At 44.1% G+C, this 20,888-nt stretch overlaps 1 protein-coding gene across 1 annotated transcript in view; it reads left to right on the top strand.

The window, feature by feature from the left end:
* Positions 1 to 20,888, top strand: part of wnt10a (wingless-type MMTV integration site family, member 10a) — an 82,970-nt gene that overhangs the window by 22,341 nt on the left and 39,741 nt on the right. The window contains exon 3 of the mRNA XM_043694598.1: positions 17,509 to 17,882. Coding sequence (XP_043550533.1) covers positions 17,509 to 17,882 — 374 coding nt within the window. The remainder of the gene's footprint in view (positions 1 to 17,508; positions 17,883 to 20,888) is intronic.

Here is a 20,888-nt window from a genome sequence, read left to right as displayed (position 1 = left end):
AGGCAGTATCCAGGGAGCAGGAGAGTCAACGTTTTGGGCATAAGGCCTTCAAAAGAAGGGCTTATGCCCGAAACATCGACTCTCCTGCTCCTTGGATGCCGCCCGACCTGCTGTGCTTTTCCAGCACCACACTTTTCAACTCAGTTTGTAACTGTTGTTGAGACAATGTTAATTGTCTGCAATCTACATAGTGATGGTGCACCCACAGTGCAGGGAGGGAGGGAGCTCCAGGATTCTGACCCAGCTGCAGTGAAGGAACGGCGATATATATTTCCAAGTCAGGGTGGTGAGTCATTCAGAAGGGAACTTGCGAGAGTATCTGCTGCCATGTATCTGCTGCCCTTGTCCTTTTAGATAGTAGAGGTTGTGAGTTTGGAAGGTGCTGCCAAATGTATTGAGAATAAAAGATGGGGAGGATTAGCAAGGGAGTTCAACAGTTTCGGGCTGGAGACATAGTTGGAGTTAGTGGGTGATGGAAGTGAGGGATTTATGAGATGCCAGAATCACGCACTGGTGGATACCTGCTTCTGGTGCAAAGGGACAATGAACTCAATACCATTCCAACTCAATCTGGTGGGGAACCCATGTTAATATGTAACGCACTGCAATTCTTTCTGCTACGCCCAACCCACAGCCAATATAAACATGTTTATTTTCACTTCAGGTAAACTTTGGGGTTGGCATCTTTTACACAGATCCAAGTCAAATCAACACTTTTTGATACACTTCATATTTTCCACCCAGCTTCCGCCTGAGTATGTATTTCACTCTTCCATTTTTCAGTTGTGCCCACTCTCTCTCAAACATTCCTTCCCTCCCCATCCCTCCTTGTCTGTGTTTGGTATCGTAGAGTGGGAACACTGTGTCTGCTTCATTCCCATTTAGCACTAAGTGAATCTGCTCCCCTTGGTGCACATGTTGCCTGCTCTTCTTAACCAGAAGTGACAGATTCCTTAAATGTTTAATTCATTTTCCCACTTTCTGCTGTCATCAGTGCATCCATGCATGTGTGCTCCTTTGAATTATTTGTTAGTCTACGTGCTGAACTAGTTCAGGTGACTGAAAGCTTGGTTTGATAAAGTTGGTTGTAAGGAACATCTTAAAGAGAGAGAGAGAGGGACAGAGAGATTCAATTTAATCAAACTACCTCCCTCAATAGTGCAAAAAGCACACACCCAGTGACTGACTCCATCCTGATTTCCCCTGATTTAAATCTGAAATACTTCCAGCAGTGTCCTGATTGCCATGTTATTTGTTATTTTCAAAAGGGGGAATCACGCACTGTTGGATTTATTTGTTAAATTTCCCTTCTAGCTGAGCTGGGCAAGTTCATATTTGAAGTTATTTGGAGTGCTCCCTGCTGCTGGGGAAACACAAGGTTGACTGCTACACTGTGAACTCCAAACAGAAGTGTCGGGATTTGTCGGCATTGGTTATGCTCGGGCCTGGGGTGGGTGGGGGAGGTGGGGTGGTGGGGGTTTGAGAGAGGTGGGGGTGGATTTGGAGCTGTTGAGATTGGTTTGGGGGTTCCTGTCTCCCCTCAACTGTGAACCCCATCTTCACATAGCCATCAGATTCACAACAATCTGTACTTATAAAACAGCGTTAACATGGTAAAATTATCCATTTGGCTTCACAAGACTAATGATCACACAAAGGCGATATGCCCAACAATGAGCAGAAGCAGACTATTCCTTCTTATGCCTCTGAGAATTCCGTCACAGTGCAGAAAGAGGCCATTTGACCCATCGAGTCTGCACTGACCCTCTGAAGAGCATCCCACCCAGACCCAGCCCTCTACCCTATCCTTGTAACCCTGCATTTCCCAGTGACTAACCCACCTACCCTGCACATCCCTGGACACTATGGGCAATTTCCCATGGCCAGGTCATCTAACCTGCACATCTTTGGACTGTGGGAGGAAACCGGAGCACTCAGAGGAAACCTATCCAGACATGGGGAGACTGTGTAAACTCCACTCAGACAGTCACTCTGAGGGTGGAATTGAACCTGGGTTCCTGGCACTGTGGGGCAGTGGTGCTAACCAAACAGAAACAAGACAGATGACCAAAAACCTTGGCAAAGGAAGTGAGACATTGATCAATAGGAAATAGGTGCGGGAATAGGTCATTCGGTATAGTGAGCCTAATGTCCCACTCATTAAGATCATGGCTGATCATCAACCTCAAGTCCTTCCTTTAGATCAGAATCCCATAAGATATAGGAGCAGATGTAGGCCATTCAGCCCATCCATTCATTGAGATCTCCCCTGCTGTCCCTGATGTCATTGGTATCCAGAAATCTATTGACTTCTGTCTCACTGCCTCCACAGTGGAGAACTCCAGAGATTCACCATGTTCTGAGTCAAGAAATTCCTTCATATCGTAAACTTGAATGGCTTGTCCCTTATTGTTAGATTTTATCACTAGTTCTAGACTCAATAGCCACATCCGTGCCCTGCAACAATTTTGTAAGTTTAACTGTAAGTTTCACTACTCACTCTGGGGCAGTTAATAGCTAATCTAGAGGGTCTAGGCTAACACTCTGGAGATATGAGTTCAAATCGTGTTGTGGCAGGTGGGAAATTTAAATTCACTGAATGCGTTCTCAATTTTAGTGCCATGGAACTACCTTCAATTGTCATAAAGACCCATCCTCATTCACTAATATCCTTCAGGGAAGGACATTTGTCATCCGAACCTGAGCTGCCAATCTCTGATCAGATCTAAACTTTGTATGCCTGCTCCCTTCCAGTTGTGAATGGTGGTGGGGGATGCGGGGATACGATTAAACACCCAATAGGAGTAGAGGGCTCCACAATATCCTAATCCTCAATGCTGGGGAAAGTTCATAATATCAGTGCAAATGATGTGGAAGTGCCGGTGTTGGACTGGGGTGGTTAAAGCTCAGAAGTCACACAACACCTTACTTCACCTGACAAAGGAGCAGCGCTTCGAAAGCTCGTGATTTCAAATAAACCTGTCGGACTGTAACCCAGTGTCGTGTGACTTCTGAATGACTGACAATGATGAGGCTGAAATATGTGGATCCATCTTCAGCCAAAAATGACAAGCGGATGAACCATCTCGACCTCCTTCAATGGTCCCCAGCATCACACACACCAGTCTTCAACCAATTCAGTTCAGTCCAGATGATGCCGAGAAACAGTTGGAGACACTGGATACTGCAAAGGCCCTGACCACATTCAGGCAATAGTAATGAAGACTTGTGCTCCAGAACCTGATGTTCCCCTAACCAAGCTGTTCCAGTACAGCAACAACACTGGCATTTACCCGACAATGCGGAAAACTGCCCAGGTATGTCCTTGCACGAAAAGCAGGAGAAATCCAACCCGGCCAATTACCATCAGTCTACTCTCAATCATCAGCATAACAACAGATGGGGTTATCGATAGTGTTCTCAAGTGGCACTCAGCTTCAGAGCTTAAACATTGTAGCCCCAATTTCTTTGCATGTACACACCCAACAAACAGCCATCTGTGTATTTTTATTCCTGCAATCGTTCTCCTCAAACAGCTTTCATTGTTATTTATCTGAATGTACCTCTCTCTTCCTATAGACATCTTTTTATCTATGTCCTGTCTATGTTTTAACCTTGTACACGTCCATCTACATCTCTCCACTTATCTTTTCATTTTTCTACTTCTCTTTATGTATCTATCATTTTCCCTTCATATGCTTGTGTAACGTATGGGGCTGTGTCTATCGGATTGCTCACTTCTCTCGAACGTCACCTCATATTTCTAGCTCGATAGGAACTTAGCTCTCTGAGACAGAATGAATAAAAGATGAAACTGCCAGAAATCTAAATTTAATGGTAGAAAGTGCCGGAAGCAGGCATCGGATGCATGGAAAATATGAGTCAGATTATTACTTTAAATGTGGACTCTTCCCCAAGAGTGGAACAGTGGAAAGCCAATGAATTCATTAACAAAACTACTTTCATAGAATCCCTCCAGTATGGAAGTAGGCCATGCAGTCTATCAAGTCCACACTGACCCTCCAAAGAGCATGCCATCCAGACCTACCCTATCCCTGTAATTCCCATGCCTAGTCCACATTTTTGAACTTGGGGAGGAAACCCATGCAGACAAGAGAAGAATGTGCAAACTCCACACAGACGGTTGCCCAAGGCTGGAATAGAACGCGGGTCCTTGGCGCTGTGAGGCAGCAGTGCTAACCACTGAGCCACCGTGCCAACCTAGTAAAGTACAGGCCATTGGATCAGTACTGTCTCTTTAATAGACCAACCTAAAATAGGTGTAATGGTTGCATTTGGTGAAGTCACTGGGCTAGTGAATCACCAGGCCAGGCTAAGCTTTTGTGAACGTGGATTCAAATCCCTCCAAACAGTTGATAAAGTTTATTGATAATTTATAAAACTGGTCTCTGTAATGGCAACTGTGAAATTGTGATTAAAAGCACATCTGCTTTAATTTGTTAAAAATCACACCACACCAGGTTATAGTCCAACAGGTTTAATTGGAAGCACACTAGCTTTCAGAGTGACACTCCTTCACCAGTTAATAGTGGAGGGCTCAATGCTAACACAGAATTTATAGCAAAAATTTACAGTGTGATGTAAATTTTTGCTATAAATTCTGTGTGTTAGGATTGAGCCCTCCACTATCACCTGATGAAGGAGCATCGCTCCAAAAGCTAGTGTGCTTCCAATTAAACCCGTTGGACTATAACCTGGTGGTGTGATTTTTAACTTTGTACACCCCAGTCCAACACCGGCATCTCCAAATCATGACTGCTTTAATTAATAATTCTGGTATTGAAAGCCACTTTCAGTTATAATGACCATTGCCACAATTGTTTCACTATTCTCCCTTAGGGAGGGAAATCTGTCAACTTTGTCTGGCCCGGCCTACATGTAATTCCAGACAGACAGCAATGTCACTGACTGCTAATTGCCTCTCAGTTAAATGACAGGGTGGGAGGTGCAACATGATACCAAAATTGGAGGTGTAGTGGACAGTGAAGAAGGTTACCTCAGATTACAACGGGATTTTGACCAGATGGGCCAATGGGCTGAGAAGTGGCAGATGGAGTTTAATTTAGATAAATGCGAGGTGATGCATTTTGGGAAAGCAAGTCTTAGCAGGACTTAGACACTTAACGGTAAGGTCCTTGGGAGTGTTGCTGAACAAAGAGACCTTGGAGTGCAGGTTCATAGCTCCTTGAAAGTGGAGTCACAGGTAGATAGGATAGTGAAGAAGGCGTTTGGTATGCTTTCCTTTATTGGTCAGAGTATTGAGTACAGGTGTCGGAAGGTCATGTTGCGGACATTGGTTAGGCCACTGTTGGAATATTGCATGCAATTCTGGTCTTCCTATCAGAAAGATGTTGTGAAACTTGAAAGGGTTCAGAAAAGATTTACAAGGATGTTGCCAGGGTTGGAGGATTTGAGCTATGGGGAGAGGTTGAACAGGCTGCGGCTGTTTTCCCTGGAGGCTGAGGGGTGACCTTATAGAGGTTTACAAAATTATGAGGGGCATGGATAGGATAAATAGACAAAGTATTTTCCCTGGGATCGGACAGTCCAGAACTAGAGGGCATTGGCGTAGGGTGAGAGGGGAAGGATAACAAAGAGACCTAAGAGGCAACTTTTTCATGCAGAGGGTGGTACGAGTATGGAATGAGCTGCCAGAGGAAGTGGTGGAGGCTGGTACAATTGCAACATTTAAAAGGCATCTGAATGGGTATATGAATAGGATGTGGGCCGGATGCTGGCAGGTGGGACTAGATTGGGTTGAGATATCTGGTCGGCATGGACAGGTTGGAGTGAAGGGTCTGTTTCCATGCTGTACATCTCTTATGACTCTATGACTCTAAATGCTGGCCTTGTCAATGACACCTAAAGAAGAGAAAAATATCCCACAGCTTGATGCTGTCTGTGTTGCCCTGGGACTCCTTCACTTTTCATCACTTTTTATGGTGTTGTATAAATGATCCCTCGACATTTAAGGAGATGTCTTCATCATTCTCATGACTTCTGAATATACTTCCCAGGAGATTGTACAGGATGTTGGTGAAGCCTTTTCTGGACTGCTGTGTCCAGTTCTGGCCGTCCAGTTATAGGAAGGATATTATTAAACTGGAGAGGGTTCAGACGAGTTTTACCAGGATGTTGCAGGGTATGGAAGGTTTGCGTTATAAAGAAAGCTGGATAGGCTGGACTTTTTTCACTGGAACGTAGGAGGTTGAGAGATGACTCAATGAAAGTTTACAAAAAGGGGTATAGATAAGGTTAATGTTAGTTGGCTTTTCCCTAAGATGCGGAATTTCAAGACTAGGGGGGCACATTTTTAAGGTGAGAGGAGAGAGATTTAAAAAAGACATAAGAAGCAATTTTTTTAAAAAGAGGGTGGTTCGTGTGTGGAATGAATTTCCTGAGGAAGTGGTGGATGTGGGTTCAATTGCAATGTTTAAAAGACATTTGGATGGATACATGATTAGAAAAGGTTTGGACGGATATGGGCCAGGAGCAGGCAGGGGTACTAATTTAGTTTGGGATTATGGTCAGCATGGACTGGTTGGGCTGAAGGGTCTGTTTCTGTGCTGTCTGACTCTATGACTATGACTCTGTGAGTACTTTACCTAACCTTTTAGAATCTTGTTGCGATCCACTTGCCATTATCTAACCCTGGCATTATATCTTTCTATTCTTTTATGAATATATGAATCAGGACCAGAAGAAGGCTATTCAGCCCCTCATGCCTGCGCTGCCATTCAAGATGATCATTGCTGATCATAATGCAACCTCAAATCCAATCCCCGCCCACCCCGATAACCTTTCAATTCCTCGCTTAACAAGAGGCCTTGTACCTGTGCCCTAAAAGTATTAACGGGCCTTGATTCCAACAACCCTTCAGGAAGAAACTTCCAAACAGGTACGACCCTCTGAGAGAAATACATTCATTTAATCTCAGTTTTAAATGGGCGACCGCTGATTTTTAAGCAGTGACTCCTAGTTCTAGGAGTCTTTGCCTCTAATGAATTGACATCTGTCCTTAAATGAGGTGACCACAATTGTGCATTGCACTCCAGCTGTGTTCTCACCAGAGTCCTGTATAAATGAAGCATAACCTCAAATCTTTTATATTCAATTCTTCTTGAAGTAATGATAACATTTTATTTACTTTCCTGATGATTTACTATACCTGAATACCAACATTGTGTAATTTTTTTTCACAAGGACCCTGATCTCTCTGCAGCTCTGAGCTCTATTACCTCTCACCATTTAGATAATAGACTTTTTTATTCCTACTGCAAAATGGACAACTTCACATAGTATTCCATTTGCCACACCTTGGCCCCCTCACGTGACCAATCAATATATTTTTGTAACCTCCTTGTGTCTCTTCACAATTCACTTTCCTGCCTAGAAAATTTGACAATAATACATTTCCATCCCTTCATCTAAGTCATTTATCTAAATTACAAACAGTTGAGGTCCTCGCACTGATCCCTATTACCATGCATTGCATGTTGCCAACATGGAAAAGACCCACTTACAACTATTCTGTACTTCCTGTTTGCCAGTATGTCTTCTATCCATGCCAATGTGCTCCCTACTACACCTGGAGACTGTTTTAAAAATACCCACATCAACATTTGATGTTGCAGCTTCTGAAATCTTAGTAGAATCTACACATTCCTTTTATTCAAAGCATATAATACCTCCTTAAGAAACTCCAGTAGATTGGTCAAACATGATTTCCCTTTCATAAAACCATGGTGACTCTGCTCAATTACCTTGAACTTATCCAAATGCCCTGTTATGTTTTCTCACATTTTCCCCATGATGATATTAAGCTAACTGGCCTGTAGTTTGCTGCTTTCTCTCTCTATCCCTTTTTGAATAAGATGGATACATTTGTGGGTGGCACGGTGGCACAGTGGTTAGCACTGCTGCCTCCCAGCGCCAGAGACCCAGGTTCAATTCCCGACTCAGGCGACTGACTGTGTGGAGTTTGCACATTCTCCCCGTGTCTGCGTGGGTTTCCTCCGGGTGCTCCGGTTTCCTCCCACAGTCAAAAAGATGTGCGGGTTAGGTGAATTGGCCATGCTAAATTGCCCGTAGTGTTGGGGTAAATGTAGGGGTATGGGCGGGTTGTGCTTCGGCAGGTCGGTGTGGACTTGTTGGGCCGAAGGGCCTGTTTCCACGCTGTAAGTAATCTAATCTAATCTAATCATTCATTATCTGCTATCTTATGGGGCTATCCCCGGAATAAAGGAATTTGGAAAATTAACAGCAATGTATCAACTGTCACACTAACCACTTATTTTACAAACCTAGGATAAAACCCATCAGGACCCAAGCACTTCTCAACCTGCATCTCCAAGTCTCAGTACCACTTCTCTGGTTATTGTGATTTTCCCGTGTTACTCCCTCTCTTCCATCTCCTGGTTTATTGCTGCTTTTGGCTGTGAATTTTATCCTCTTTGGTGAAAACTGATATAAAATATCTGTTCAATTCATTTGCCATTTCTGTAGTTTCCATTATTAATTCTTCAGACACACTTTCTTTAGGATCGACACTCACTTTGTTAACTCTTTCAACTTCAAACATTTACAAAAACTCTGTTTTTATATTTCTGGCTAGCTCTCTTTTCAAACTAATTTTTCTCCCTTTATTAATATCTTTCTCATTCTTTTGATGTTCTGGCTAACGTTCTGAACTGCCGTCTGTCGTTACACAACTAAATGCTTTTTATTTAGTTTGATACAATCTTTAATTCTCTAATTAGCAACAGAGGGTAGGTCTGGCCTGTGGATATTTTCTTCCTGTTGTAATGTGTTCATTCATCTATTTGGAAGTATCTCCCTGAAATCTCTGCCAGTGTATCTCTATTGACTTATCCTTGAGCCAAGTTTGCCAATTTACTTCAGCCCACTCTGCTGTCACACCCTCACTGGTTCTCCTGCATCGACGTCACATCTAAATCATTTACTGCAGCCATACCCTCTATTATTAATTGTTTTTATTCATTCATGGGATGAGGCCATTGCTAACTAGTTCAGCATTTATTGCCAATCCCAGGAGGCAGAAAAGAGTTAACCAATGGGTCTGGAATGAAATGTAGACTAGACCAGGTAAGAATCTCCCTAAAGGACATTCATGAACCAGGTGGGTTTTTCCATCAATTAGACACTTAATTGCAGATTTTCTTTTGTTATTGAATTCAAATTGCAGCATTTGCTATGGAAAGGATTTGAGCCCAGGATGTTACCTGGGCATCTAGATTAACAGTCCAATGATAATGCCACTAGGCTATCACCTCCCCATGAATTGTTTATCTATCCAGGTGCCTCTGAACATTTGCTGTTCACATAGACCAATGAAGAAGGGCTTATGCCCGAAACGTCGATTCTCCTGTTCCCTGGATGCCGCCTGACCTGCTGCGCTTTTCCAGCAACACATTTTCAGCTCTGATCTCCAGCGCCTGCAGACCTCACTTTCTCCTCAATGACACATTGGTTTAGTGACTGTTCAGGGGGATTTTATCAGCGGCTAAGATGGATTGATGAAGGAAGAGGAGAAGAAAAATCATGGGTGCCGGGTTATTTGCATGACTGGGTTGCTCTGAATGGCCAATCTCTCTTTTTGCAACCTGTGTGTGTCATTTCCCTGGAAGGCTCATTTTGCATACCACACAGGCAGTTATTGTAATGACTATTTACTTTCATTAAGCAACCTCTGCAAAAGGACCACATCTCATTGTGAGCACACCACCAAGGTTCAAGAAAACAAAATTAAAGAGACAGTGGGAAACTATAATTAAAAAGCATAGCATGGGAACTGTCCCGACTACAGCACAGAAGGCAAAAGAATAGATTTAATAGAGGGTTATGAAATAATGATGGGTTTTCATCAAATGTTTAAGAAAAAGACTATATCCTCTGTTGGAGGAGACAATGATGGGAGGGTGATGGTGGGTTTATTAATTTAGAATCCCATAAAACATTGACATTACATTTATTGCACAGAAACAGACCATTTGGCCCGATGATGTGTTCACGCCTCTTCTCGTGCTCCGCACCTGACCCTACTGTCATATTTTACTATTCCTTTCTCCCCTATGTATTTATCAACTTTCTCCTAAAATATGCCCATGCTCTTCTCATACTATCCTTACAGCAAGTTGCATGCCTTGGGTGAAGACATTTCTATTGAGTTACATATTAAATCCATGGGGGATAATAGCCACCAGCTTTGTTCTGTGGCATACCAGTGAAGGCTTTTCTCTTCATTTAGCCTGGCAGACCCTCTCATAATCTGAAGGATTATGTTACCACGCCCATGCACTCTCTACAGGTGCTGCTGGAATTCAAATACTTTGCCATAGGGAGTGGTCAAAGGAGAAACCATTGCAACTCTAAGGTGAAATATATTATCACTAAATAGCTAGGAACACGTGAGATAGGCCAAATGGACTGCTGTGCTGTGAGCCTTCACGTTTCATGGTGATTCACAGTGGCTCAGTGGTCAGCACTGCTGCCTCACAGCACCAGGGTCCTACGTTCAATTCCATCCTCGGGCGACTATCTGTGTGGAGTTTGCACATTCTCCCCGTGTCTGTGTGGGTTTGCTCTGGTATCCTCCCACAGTCCAAAGACGTGCAGGTTCGGTGAATTGGCCATGCTAAATTGCCCATAGTGTTAGGTGCATTAGTCAGAGAGGGGGTGGGTTGCTCTTCAGAGGGTCGGTGTGGACTGGTTGGGCCGAAGGGCCTGTTTCCACACTGTAGGGAATCTAAGTGGGAAGGTAAGATCAAGGGGACTGCCATTATGCTAGTGTCACTGGCTTAGTCATCCTGATTTTAATGCTCTCGGGATACGTTTTCCAAACCAATTATAGTAGCTGCTGGAATTTTGAAACAAAACACCTTCAGGGGCAACTGGGGATGGACAATAAACGCTGGCCAGCCAGTGATGCCCACATCCCACAAATTATTTTAAAAAACACATTAGTGACCAGCATAAACATCATGGATTGATGTAAAAAAGTCTGTCTGGTTTACTCCAGCAAAGGATTTGAGAATATAACCTTTTGACCTTGTCTTGTCAACATGTGACTCCAGATTGACAATAAAGTCACCATAGTCGTCTTCTCTCAATAGGGGAGGAAGTGAGGACTGCAGATGCCAGGCAGTCAGAGTCGAAAATTGTGGTGCTGTAAAAAGCAGAGCAAGTCAGGCAGCATCCAAGGAGCAGGAGAGTCGACCTTTTGGGCATAAGCTCTTCATCACACATTCCTGATGCAGGGTTTATACCCAAAATATTGGCTCTCCTGCTCCCTTATCTCACCAGAGGTAGACAAATTGGGTGAGGGGGAAGAGGATAAGAAGGCAGGACCTTCATGATAGCCTCAGCTGGTGTGAGAATTGAACTCACACCATTTGTAATACCCTACATTGTAAACCAGCTATCCAGACAACTGAGCTAACACACCACTGTCATTGATGCTGGACTGCCCTCTGAAATAACCCAGTCAGCCATTCAGTTAGGAATGGGCAACCAATGCTGGTCTGGCCAGCATTACCAACATTCCATGAGAAAATTAAAAAAAAGGAAAGCTCAAGACTTAAGTGGTAGTTGAAGTTATGTTTCTAAGAACATAGGGACATGGCAAGATGAGGATTTTGGGGGTCCTGGGGAAGTATGAGTCAGTGTAAGAAGATAATAATAAAACAGGATTTTAACCTGGAGGAGGACCTGAAGGTATAGTGGTTGGTAGTACCTGTGGGAATTACTCTGATATGATAATGTCTCCATTATGACCAAACACTAGCAAGTTCAGGTGATTAGGCGAAAGTGGGTACTGCAGATGCTGGAGATGAGAGTCAAGATTAGAGTGGTGCTGGAAAAGCACAGCAGGCCAGACAGCATCCGAGGAGCAGGAAAATCGATGTTTCGGGCAAAAGCTCTTCATCAGCAAGTTCAGGTGATTATTTAGTGTTGCTTCTCCACTCATTTGCGCCATCTTTCCATAAATTATTGTTTCAGGTGGACTGTCAATTCATCAAGGCTGAATATTGTTCAAAACAAAAATAGAAGTTGCTGGAAAAGCTCAGCAGGTCTGGCAGCATTTGTGAAGAGAACTCAGAGTTAACGTTTCAGATCCAGTGACCCTTCCTCAGAATTGTTCTGTTTGAGTTCTGAGGAAGGGTCACCCGAAACGTTAACTCTGATTTCTCCTCACAGATGCTGTCAGACCGTCTGAGCTTTTCCAGCAACTTCCGTTTTAGTTTCTGATTTACAGCATCCGCTGTTCTTTCATCAACTATAGCTCAACACCTTTTACTTCAGCACAGGCTGACACCATACCTGGAATGAAGACAGAAAATGCTGGGAATTCCCAGCAGGTTAAGCAGCTTCTGTGAAGACAGAGAGACAGAGGTCACTTTTCAGTTGGTTGAGAATTGTGCTTCATGGTTCAGTCTTTCAGTAAATTCACTGAATGTGATGTAACCAACTTACAATTGCAGATGCCATTTATGCCAAGTTTGGAATATTGCATACAATTTGTCCTGCTATAGGAAGAACGTTGTTAAACAAGAAAGAATGCAGAAAACATTTTCAAGGATGTTGCTGGGACTGGAGGGTTTGAGTATTAGGGAGAGACTGGGGCAATTTTCCCTGGAGCGTTGGAGGATGAGGGGTGAATTTATAGAGGTCAAGAGGGGCATTGTTAAGGTGAGTGTCTAAGGTCTTTCCCCCAGGGTAGGGGAGTCCAAAACTAGAGGGAATAAGTTGAAGGTGAGAGGGGAAAGATTTAAAAGGGACCTGAAGGATAAATTTTTTTATCCAGAGGATGGTGCACGTATGGAACAAGCTCTCAAAGGAAGAGGCAGATACAGTTACAATGTTTAAAAGACATTTGGACACGTACATGGATAGGAAGCATTTAGAGAGGTATGGGTCAAACACAGTCAAATTGGACTAGTTAAGTTTGGGAAACTTGGTTAGCATGGACGAGTTGGACTGAAGGGTCTGTTTCCATGCTGTATGACTCTATGATACATTTCAATGCAACTTACAACAAAGAATTGCATGGTAATGACCCTATTTTAGAAGATTTGTCAAACTCATTCCCAATTTGTCGACCCCTTTAGATGAAGTATTTATCAAAAGGAAGACCTTTATGCCTTTTCTGGATGACACAGAAAATTAACTCAAGATACTGTGCATGCAACAAATTAATTTGAAGATTTATTAATATGGGCTAAGAAAACAAGAGTAAAAGGGGTTGTGTTGAACTTGTATAAGACAGTAATCTGCCTCCAGCTCTGCATGCTGTGTTTTAGGAAGGATGTGAAGACATTAGACAGAGCGCTGAAAAGATTCATGAGGTGAATCAAGGGTATGGGGTTTCAGATATTTAGATAGATTGGAAAAGCTGGGGCTGCTTTCCCTGAAGAAGTGAAGGCTGACAGGAGATTGATTGATGTTTTCAAGTCATGAGAGGTTCAGGTAGGGAGAAAGTGCCCCAGCTTGTGAAAGGGTCAGCAATGAGAGGACACAGATTTAAATTAACAAGAGTGACATGAGGGGAAACATTTTCACGGATCAAGTGGTTAGGGTCTGGAACACGCTGCCGGAGAGTGTGGTGGAGTCAGGCTCAATCGAGATGTTCAAAAGGGAATTAGATGTTTATGAGAAAGTAGAAAATGTACAGGGTGACGTGAAAAACGCATGGGAATGGCGCGAGATCCACTTGGAGAGCCAGCACAGACAATGTGGGCAGGATGGCCTCCTTTGGCCGTATAACAATGCTGTGATCTTGCTTAATTTGCTCAGAGCAAAGACACTACCACTTTTTTTGTGTGGCAGGATCACAAAAAAATGGATGAAGCAATTTATGTTGCTGATATTTTACAACCTCTTACTCCTGCCATGAGGCACCAAATGCACAGATGAGGCCTTACTGTAATCTCTCATGACAGTATAATTGGTAGAAGACTTGGATCTGAAAACCCTTTACTGCTGACATTTGGGATATTTGATTTCCATGACAATTCCTTTTTGGTACTTTTGGCATTTTCACTCCGAGGGAGTTTTATCAATGCAGGTGCTTGTACTGCTGATTCTGAGACCCTGAGCAGTGGAATTGTCACTTTAATCTTCATTCAATCTCTCTCCCTCTCTCCTGCTTCTTTAAAAGCCTGCACTAATATCTTTCAATAAATACTACAGACACTGGAAAGCTGAAACAGAAACAGAAAGTGCTGCAGAAACCCAGAGAGAGAGGAGCAAGAGTTACAGCAGGGTGGCTCAGTGGTAAACATTGCTACTTCATAGCGCCAGGGACACAGGTTCGATTCCAGCCTCGGGTGACTGTCTGTGTGGAGTTTGTATGTTCTCCCCGTGTCTGCATGAGTTTCCTCCCACAGTCCAAAGATGTGCAGGTTAGATGAATTGGCCATGCTTAATTGCCCAGAGCGTTCAGGGATGTGTAGGTAGGTGCATTAGTCAGGGGTAAATGTAAGGGTGGGTTACTCTCTGGAGAATGGATGTGGACTTGTTGAGCCAACTGGCCTGTTTCCACACTGTAGGAATTCTAAGATAAACAGAGTCAGAATTGAAGGGTGGTAGAAATGTTGTTGTATTTCCCTGTTGAAAAGGTCGAGGAAATGGTTGGTCAAAGGGGAGGTTCTGGGGGCGGAGGTGATCACTGGATTATTAATCCAGAGACCAGTTAATGTTCTGGGGACCTGGGTTCGAATGTCACCATGACAGATGGTGGAATTTCAATTCAATGAAGGCTGGAATTAAGAATTTAATGATGACCATGAATCCATTATCAATTGTCGGAAAAACCCATCTGGGTCACTAATGTCCTTTAGGGAAGGAAACTGCCATCCTTACCTGGTCTGGCCTACATGTGACTCCATACCCACGCAATGGGGCTTTGTCTTAACTGCCCTCTGGGTAATTAGGGATGGGCAATAAATACTGGTCCAGACAGTTACACTCTCATTCTGGGAATGAATAAAACAAACTATGATGCATTCAATGCTGGATAAAAGTTTATAAAATAATGAGGGGTATAGATAGAGTTGATGGTAGTTGTCTTTTCCCTAGGATGGGGAATTTCAAGACTGGGGGGGGCACATTTTTAAGGTGAGAGGAGAGAGTTTTAAAAAAGACATGGGTCAAATTTTTTACACAGAGGGTGGTTCACATGCGGAATGAACTTCCTGAGGAAGTGGGGCATGTGGGTACAATTACAATGTTTAAAAGACATGAATAGATTAGATTAGATTAGATTAGATTAGATTAGATTACAGTGTGGAAACAGGCCCTTCGGCCCAACATGAATAGGAAAGGTTTGGAGGGATATGGGCCAGGAGCAGGCAGGTGGGACTAGTTTAGTTTGGGATTATGGTCAACATGGACTGTGTGGACCGAAGGGCCTGTTTCCGTGTATAACTCTATGATTCTATAACTGTTACTGTTCACTTTGACTTTTGTATCACAGCATTTTTGTCATTTCTTGTCTCTGACCATCGACCCTGTGATGTGATCGAACCATGTCAAGAGCGTGGCGCTGGAAAAGCACAGTTGGTCAGGTAGCGTCCAAGGAGCAGGAGAGTCGACGTTTCGGGCATAAGCCCTTCATCAGAAAAGCTTATGCTCGAAACATCGATTCTCCTGCTCCTCGGATGCTGCCTGACCGGCTGTGCTTTTCCAGCACTACACTCTCGACTCTGGTCTCCAACATCTGCAGTCCTCACTTTCTCCTGTGCAATAGAACCGTAACATCTTGAGGGTCTTGACAAGGTGGATGTGGGAAGGATGCTTCCTCTGATGGGAGAATGCGTAATTTGAGGTCCCTTGATAAATCATCCATTTAAAACAGAGCTGAGGTGAATATATTTTTTTCTCAGAGTGTTGTACACAAAATACTGAAGGGAATTGACAAAGTGGCCGTAGAGAGGACCTTTCCCCATGTGGGGTAATCTAGAATGAGAGGTCATAGTTTTAGGACAAGGGGTGACAGACTTAAAACAGAGATGAGGAGCAAGGACTTCTCTCAAAGAGTCGTGGATCTGTAGATTTTTCACCTCAAAGTGTGGTGGATGTTGGGACATCGAATAAATTTAAGGAGGAAATAGATTTTTGATTAGTAATGTGTTGAAGGGTTATGGGGAGTGAGGCCGAAATGAGATCTGCCATGATAGTATTAAATGGGATGAATGGCCTACTGCTCCTAGTCCATATGTGAGTTTTTGGAACTGTCTTCCTGAAAGATGGAAGCAGAGTCCTTGAATATTTTAAGGCAGAGGTGCAGAGATTCTGGTTGAGAAAGAGAGTGAAGAATTATTTGGATTTGAACTTACAGTCAGATCAGCCATGGGTCTTATTAAATGATGGAGCAGGCCTGAGGTCACTGATTACAGCTATTTTCTCATATTTTAATTTGAGTATTTCCTGCACTTTGTGTTTTCATCACTAATATCTCTTTCTGTGGTTATTGCATACTGCACAGGAGTGGCATATACATTGACATACTGAGTTACTCTGTCACATTTGTGAATGCTACATCTTGTAATTCACACAGCAGCTTACTGTAACCTCGGCTTTCGATTGTCCGAATTTCGGATTGTATGGCAAGAATGCAAGGTCCCAATGCTTGGCTAAACTGTGTTATCCAGCATTCGAGCATCCAAACGTTCAATTGTCCGAGCGAAACACTCCCTGTCCGTGCCCTTCGGCTAATTGAGGTTCCTTTGTAATATGCAGCAGTGTCATACCCAGTCACATACTGTGTTCCTGATAGAAATTCTCAGATATGTCAGATCCAGGTAAAGCAACAAAGGATTGCATTTACATGGCACCATGAATAATTGAATCCTTTTATTAATTTGTGGGATGAGGGTGTGACTGGCCAGGCCAGCGTTTATTGCCCAGAGAGCAGTTAAAAGTCAATGGCAGTGCTGTGGGTCTGGAGTCACATGTAGGCCAGACCAGGTAAGGATGGCAGTTTCCTTCCCTAAAGGACATGAGTGAACTAGATGGGTGACTGTTCCTGATGATGGGTTCATGGTCATCATACAACTCCAAATTACAGATACTTCTTCCCCATCCCTCCATTGAATTCAAATGCTACCATCTGCCGTGGCAGGATTTGAACCCAGTAAGAGTCCAGTGATAATACCACAAGGCCATTGCCACCCCTGGATTCATGGATCAAAATATTTTAAGGTACTTTACCTCATCAAGATTAATTAGCCTAAATTTCTTTTAATATACTTTCATGGGATATGGGTGTTGCTGGCTGGGCCTGGGAATGGGCAGGTTCAACTGAGACATTCAAGAGGATTACTTGGATAGAGACAGTGTGCAGGGAAAGGGCAGGGGACTGGCAGTGGGATTGGAGAAGGCCACAATGGGCTGAACGGCCACCTTTGCATCACTCTGATGCTGGGATTCTATTCTACATTGACCTGTGTTGTCTCGGTCTCTGTGCAGGTTTTAAGGAGAGTGCATATGCCTACGCCATCGCAGCAGCGGGGGTCGTTCACGCCGTCTCCAACGCCTGCAGCCTGGGCAAGCTGAAAGCCTGCAGCTGTGACGACAAGAGGCGCGGCGATGAGGAGGCCTTCCGTCTCAAACTCAACCGGCTCCAGCTGGAGGCGCTGAACCGGGGCAAAGGCATGGTACATGGGGTCCTCGAACCCCTTCCCACTGACCTGCCGGGACCCCAGGACTCCTGGGAATGGGGAGGATGCAGCCCCGACGTGGAGTATGGTGACAAGTTTTCCAGGGACTTTCTGGATTCCCGGGAAACCTACAAGGACATCCACTCACGCATGAGGCTCCACAACAACAGGGTGGGTCGGCAGGTGAGTGACTCTCTCTCTCGCTGTCTGCTTATGTCTCTCTCTCTCTCTCTGTCTCTCTCTCTCTCTCTGTCTCTCCCTGTCTCTGTCTCTGTCTCTATCTCAGTCTCGCTCCCTGTCTATGTCTCTGTCTCTCTCTTTTTCTTTCTCTCTCTCTGTCTGTCTCTGTCTCTGTCTCTGTCTTTCTCCCTGTCTTTGTCTCTCTCTTTCTCTCTGTGTCTCTCTCTCTTTCTCTCTGTCTCTCTCTTTCGTTCTCTCTCTTTCTCTGTCTCTGTCTCTTTCTCCCTGTGTCTCTGTCTGTCTGTCTGTCTGTCTCTCTCTCGCTCTGTCTCTTTCTGCTCAGAACAAAAACAAAAATCCACACATCGTGAAAACAGAAAAGGACAAGTGAGTGATAGCAGTTAGGCACTTAGTCTGTCAAGTGATCAGTGAATGTTAGGGGCTACTGTGGTAATGTCCCTACCTCAGAGCCAGGAGGCCTGGGTTTAAGTCCCATCTGTCCTAAATGTGTGTAACTTTAAAATTTTCATTCATGGAGATGAGGTAATTGCTGGCTCGGCAGCATTTATGGCCTACACCAGAGTTCAGCTCCATTGGAGTCATATGTAGGCCAGACCAGGTAAGGACGGCAGCTTCCTTCCCTAGGAATGACATTAGGGAACCAGATGGATTATTCCTGACTATCGTTTCATGGGCGTCATTAGACTTTTTGAACTCCAGGTTTTTATTGAATTCAAATTTCAATATCGGCCATGGTGAGATTCAAACCTGGGACCCTAGAACGTGGCCTGGGTTTCTGAGTTAACAGTCCAATAATAATACCACAAGACTATCGCCTCCCCCATAATGAAAGTTGCGGTAAGAATATCCCTGAACAGGTTGATTTAAAAAAATATACTCATTTAGCATTGAGGGTGCTTGTGTTATAGTGGTAATGTCCCTACCTCAGAGCCAGGAGGGCTAGTTTCAAATCCCTCCTGTCCCAGAAGTATGTGATAGCAAATTGATAGCTGCAATTAATATTCTTGTTGAGTAACGCTGGGGCTCCTGTGACAGAGTGGTAGTGCCACTACCTCTCGGCTCAGGAGGTTTGTGTTCTGGTCTGACTGGCTCTAATAGTGTGTAATAATATCACTGACCAGCTTGATTGATCAATATTTAGTAATTTTGATCCGATATTAACGGTGTCTGCATGGCCCAATCAATAAGGTGCCTGACTACAGTGTGATTTGTGGTGTTAGCAGAATAGTAGGTTCTTTGCACAGAGGGTGATGGGTGTGTGGAATGCACTGCCAGCATTGGGAGTACAGTCAGATACATTAGGGGCATTTAAGCAACTCTTGGATAGGCATGTGGATGATAGAAAAATGTAGGATATGTAGATTAGTTTGATCTTAGCATAGGGTAAAAGGTCACTATAGTTTTGGGGTGGCACAGTGGCTAGCACTGCAGCCTCACAGTGCCAGGAACCCGGGTTCGATCCCAACCTTAGGTGACCGTCTGTGTGGAGTTTGCACATTCTCCCTGTGTCTGTGTGGGTTTCCTCCGGGTGCTCTGGTTTCCTCCCACAGTGTGCAGGTCAGGTGCATTGGCCATGCTAAATTGCCCATAATGTTAGGGTTTGGTGGGTTATTCTTCAGAGGATTGGTGTGGACTTGTTGGGCCAAAGGACTTGTTTCCATACTGTAGGGAATCTAATAAATAAAAACAACATCAAGGGCTGAAGGACACATACTCTGCTGTACTGTTCTATGTTCTAATTCAATTCTTGCTGTGAATTGCTTTGGCCTCTTACTGCACAGTGGTAGCATCCCAAGGAGGATTGGGTTCATGCTTCAAGGGTGTGTCATTATGTCTCAGAATAGACTGATTCTTTTTCTTGGTGAATAGCCAACGTTTTTTTTCCCTGTGTTGAGGGATTCCAAAACTCGAGGGTATAGATTTAGGGTGAGATTACTATTAATATTCATCTGTCACCTATCCCTCCACCATCCCTGTCCCATTCTGAAATGTTTAATTAGTCAATATTTACCATATGCATCAGCCTACACATGCTTTCAATCTAATGATACACCGTCTGCTGCCTGTCCCTTCAGTTGTTGAAGCCTAAGCTCTGGAATTTTCTCCTTAAACCCCCTTGCCTCTCTTTGCTCATTTAAAACACTACTTAACATCTATCTCTTTGACTTTTGACCACCCATCCTGATATCTCCTTAAGTGTCTCTCTGTCAGGCCTTCTCTGATAATAGTCTGGTGAAGCACGTTGGGAATTTACAGTAATAAAAGTTCTTTACAAACTTGTTCATGGGAATGTGGACATTGTTGGATGGGCTGGCATTTATTACCCACCCTTAACGATCCTCAGAAGGTGATGGTGAGTTACCTCAGAAACATAGAAGAAAAGGAGCAGGAGTAGGCCATTCGGCCCTTTGAGTCTGCTTCACTATTCAATATGGTCACTGCTGATCATCCAACTCAGTCCCCTGTTCCCACTGTCTCCCCACATCCTTTGATCCCTTTAGCCCTAAGAACTATATCCGACACTTTAGAGTCATACAGCACAGATACAGGCCCTTTGATGGAAACCCCGCGCTGGCCTATTACCTGCCCTCGACCTCTTCATTTCCAACTGCTGCTGGGACATTAACCGCCTCAACCTGTCTACCCACCTCTCCCACTCCAACCTCTCACCCTCACAACGCGCAGCCCTCCAATCCCTCTGCTCCAATCCTGACTTCACCATTAAGCCAGCGGATAAAGGGGGTGCAGTGGTAGTCTGGCGCACTGACCTCTACACCGCTGAAGCCAAACGCCAACTTGAGGACACCTCTTCCTACCACCCCCTCAACCATGACCCCACCCCCCATCACCAAACCATCATCTCCCAGACCATACAGAACCTCATCACCTCAGGAGATCTCCCACCCACAGCTTCCAACCTCATAGTCCGGGAACCCCGCACTCCCCGGTCCTACCTCCTTCCCAAGATCCACAAGCCCGACCACCCTG

This window comes from Chiloscyllium plagiosum, chromosome 7, assembly GCF_004010195.1.
Source record: "Chiloscyllium plagiosum isolate BGI_BamShark_2017 chromosome 7, ASM401019v2, whole genome shotgun sequence".
NCBI lineage: Eukaryota > Metazoa > Chordata > Chondrichthyes > Orectolobiformes > Hemiscylliidae > Chiloscyllium > Chiloscyllium plagiosum.
This window is presented reverse-complemented; position numbering and strand designations above follow the sequence as displayed.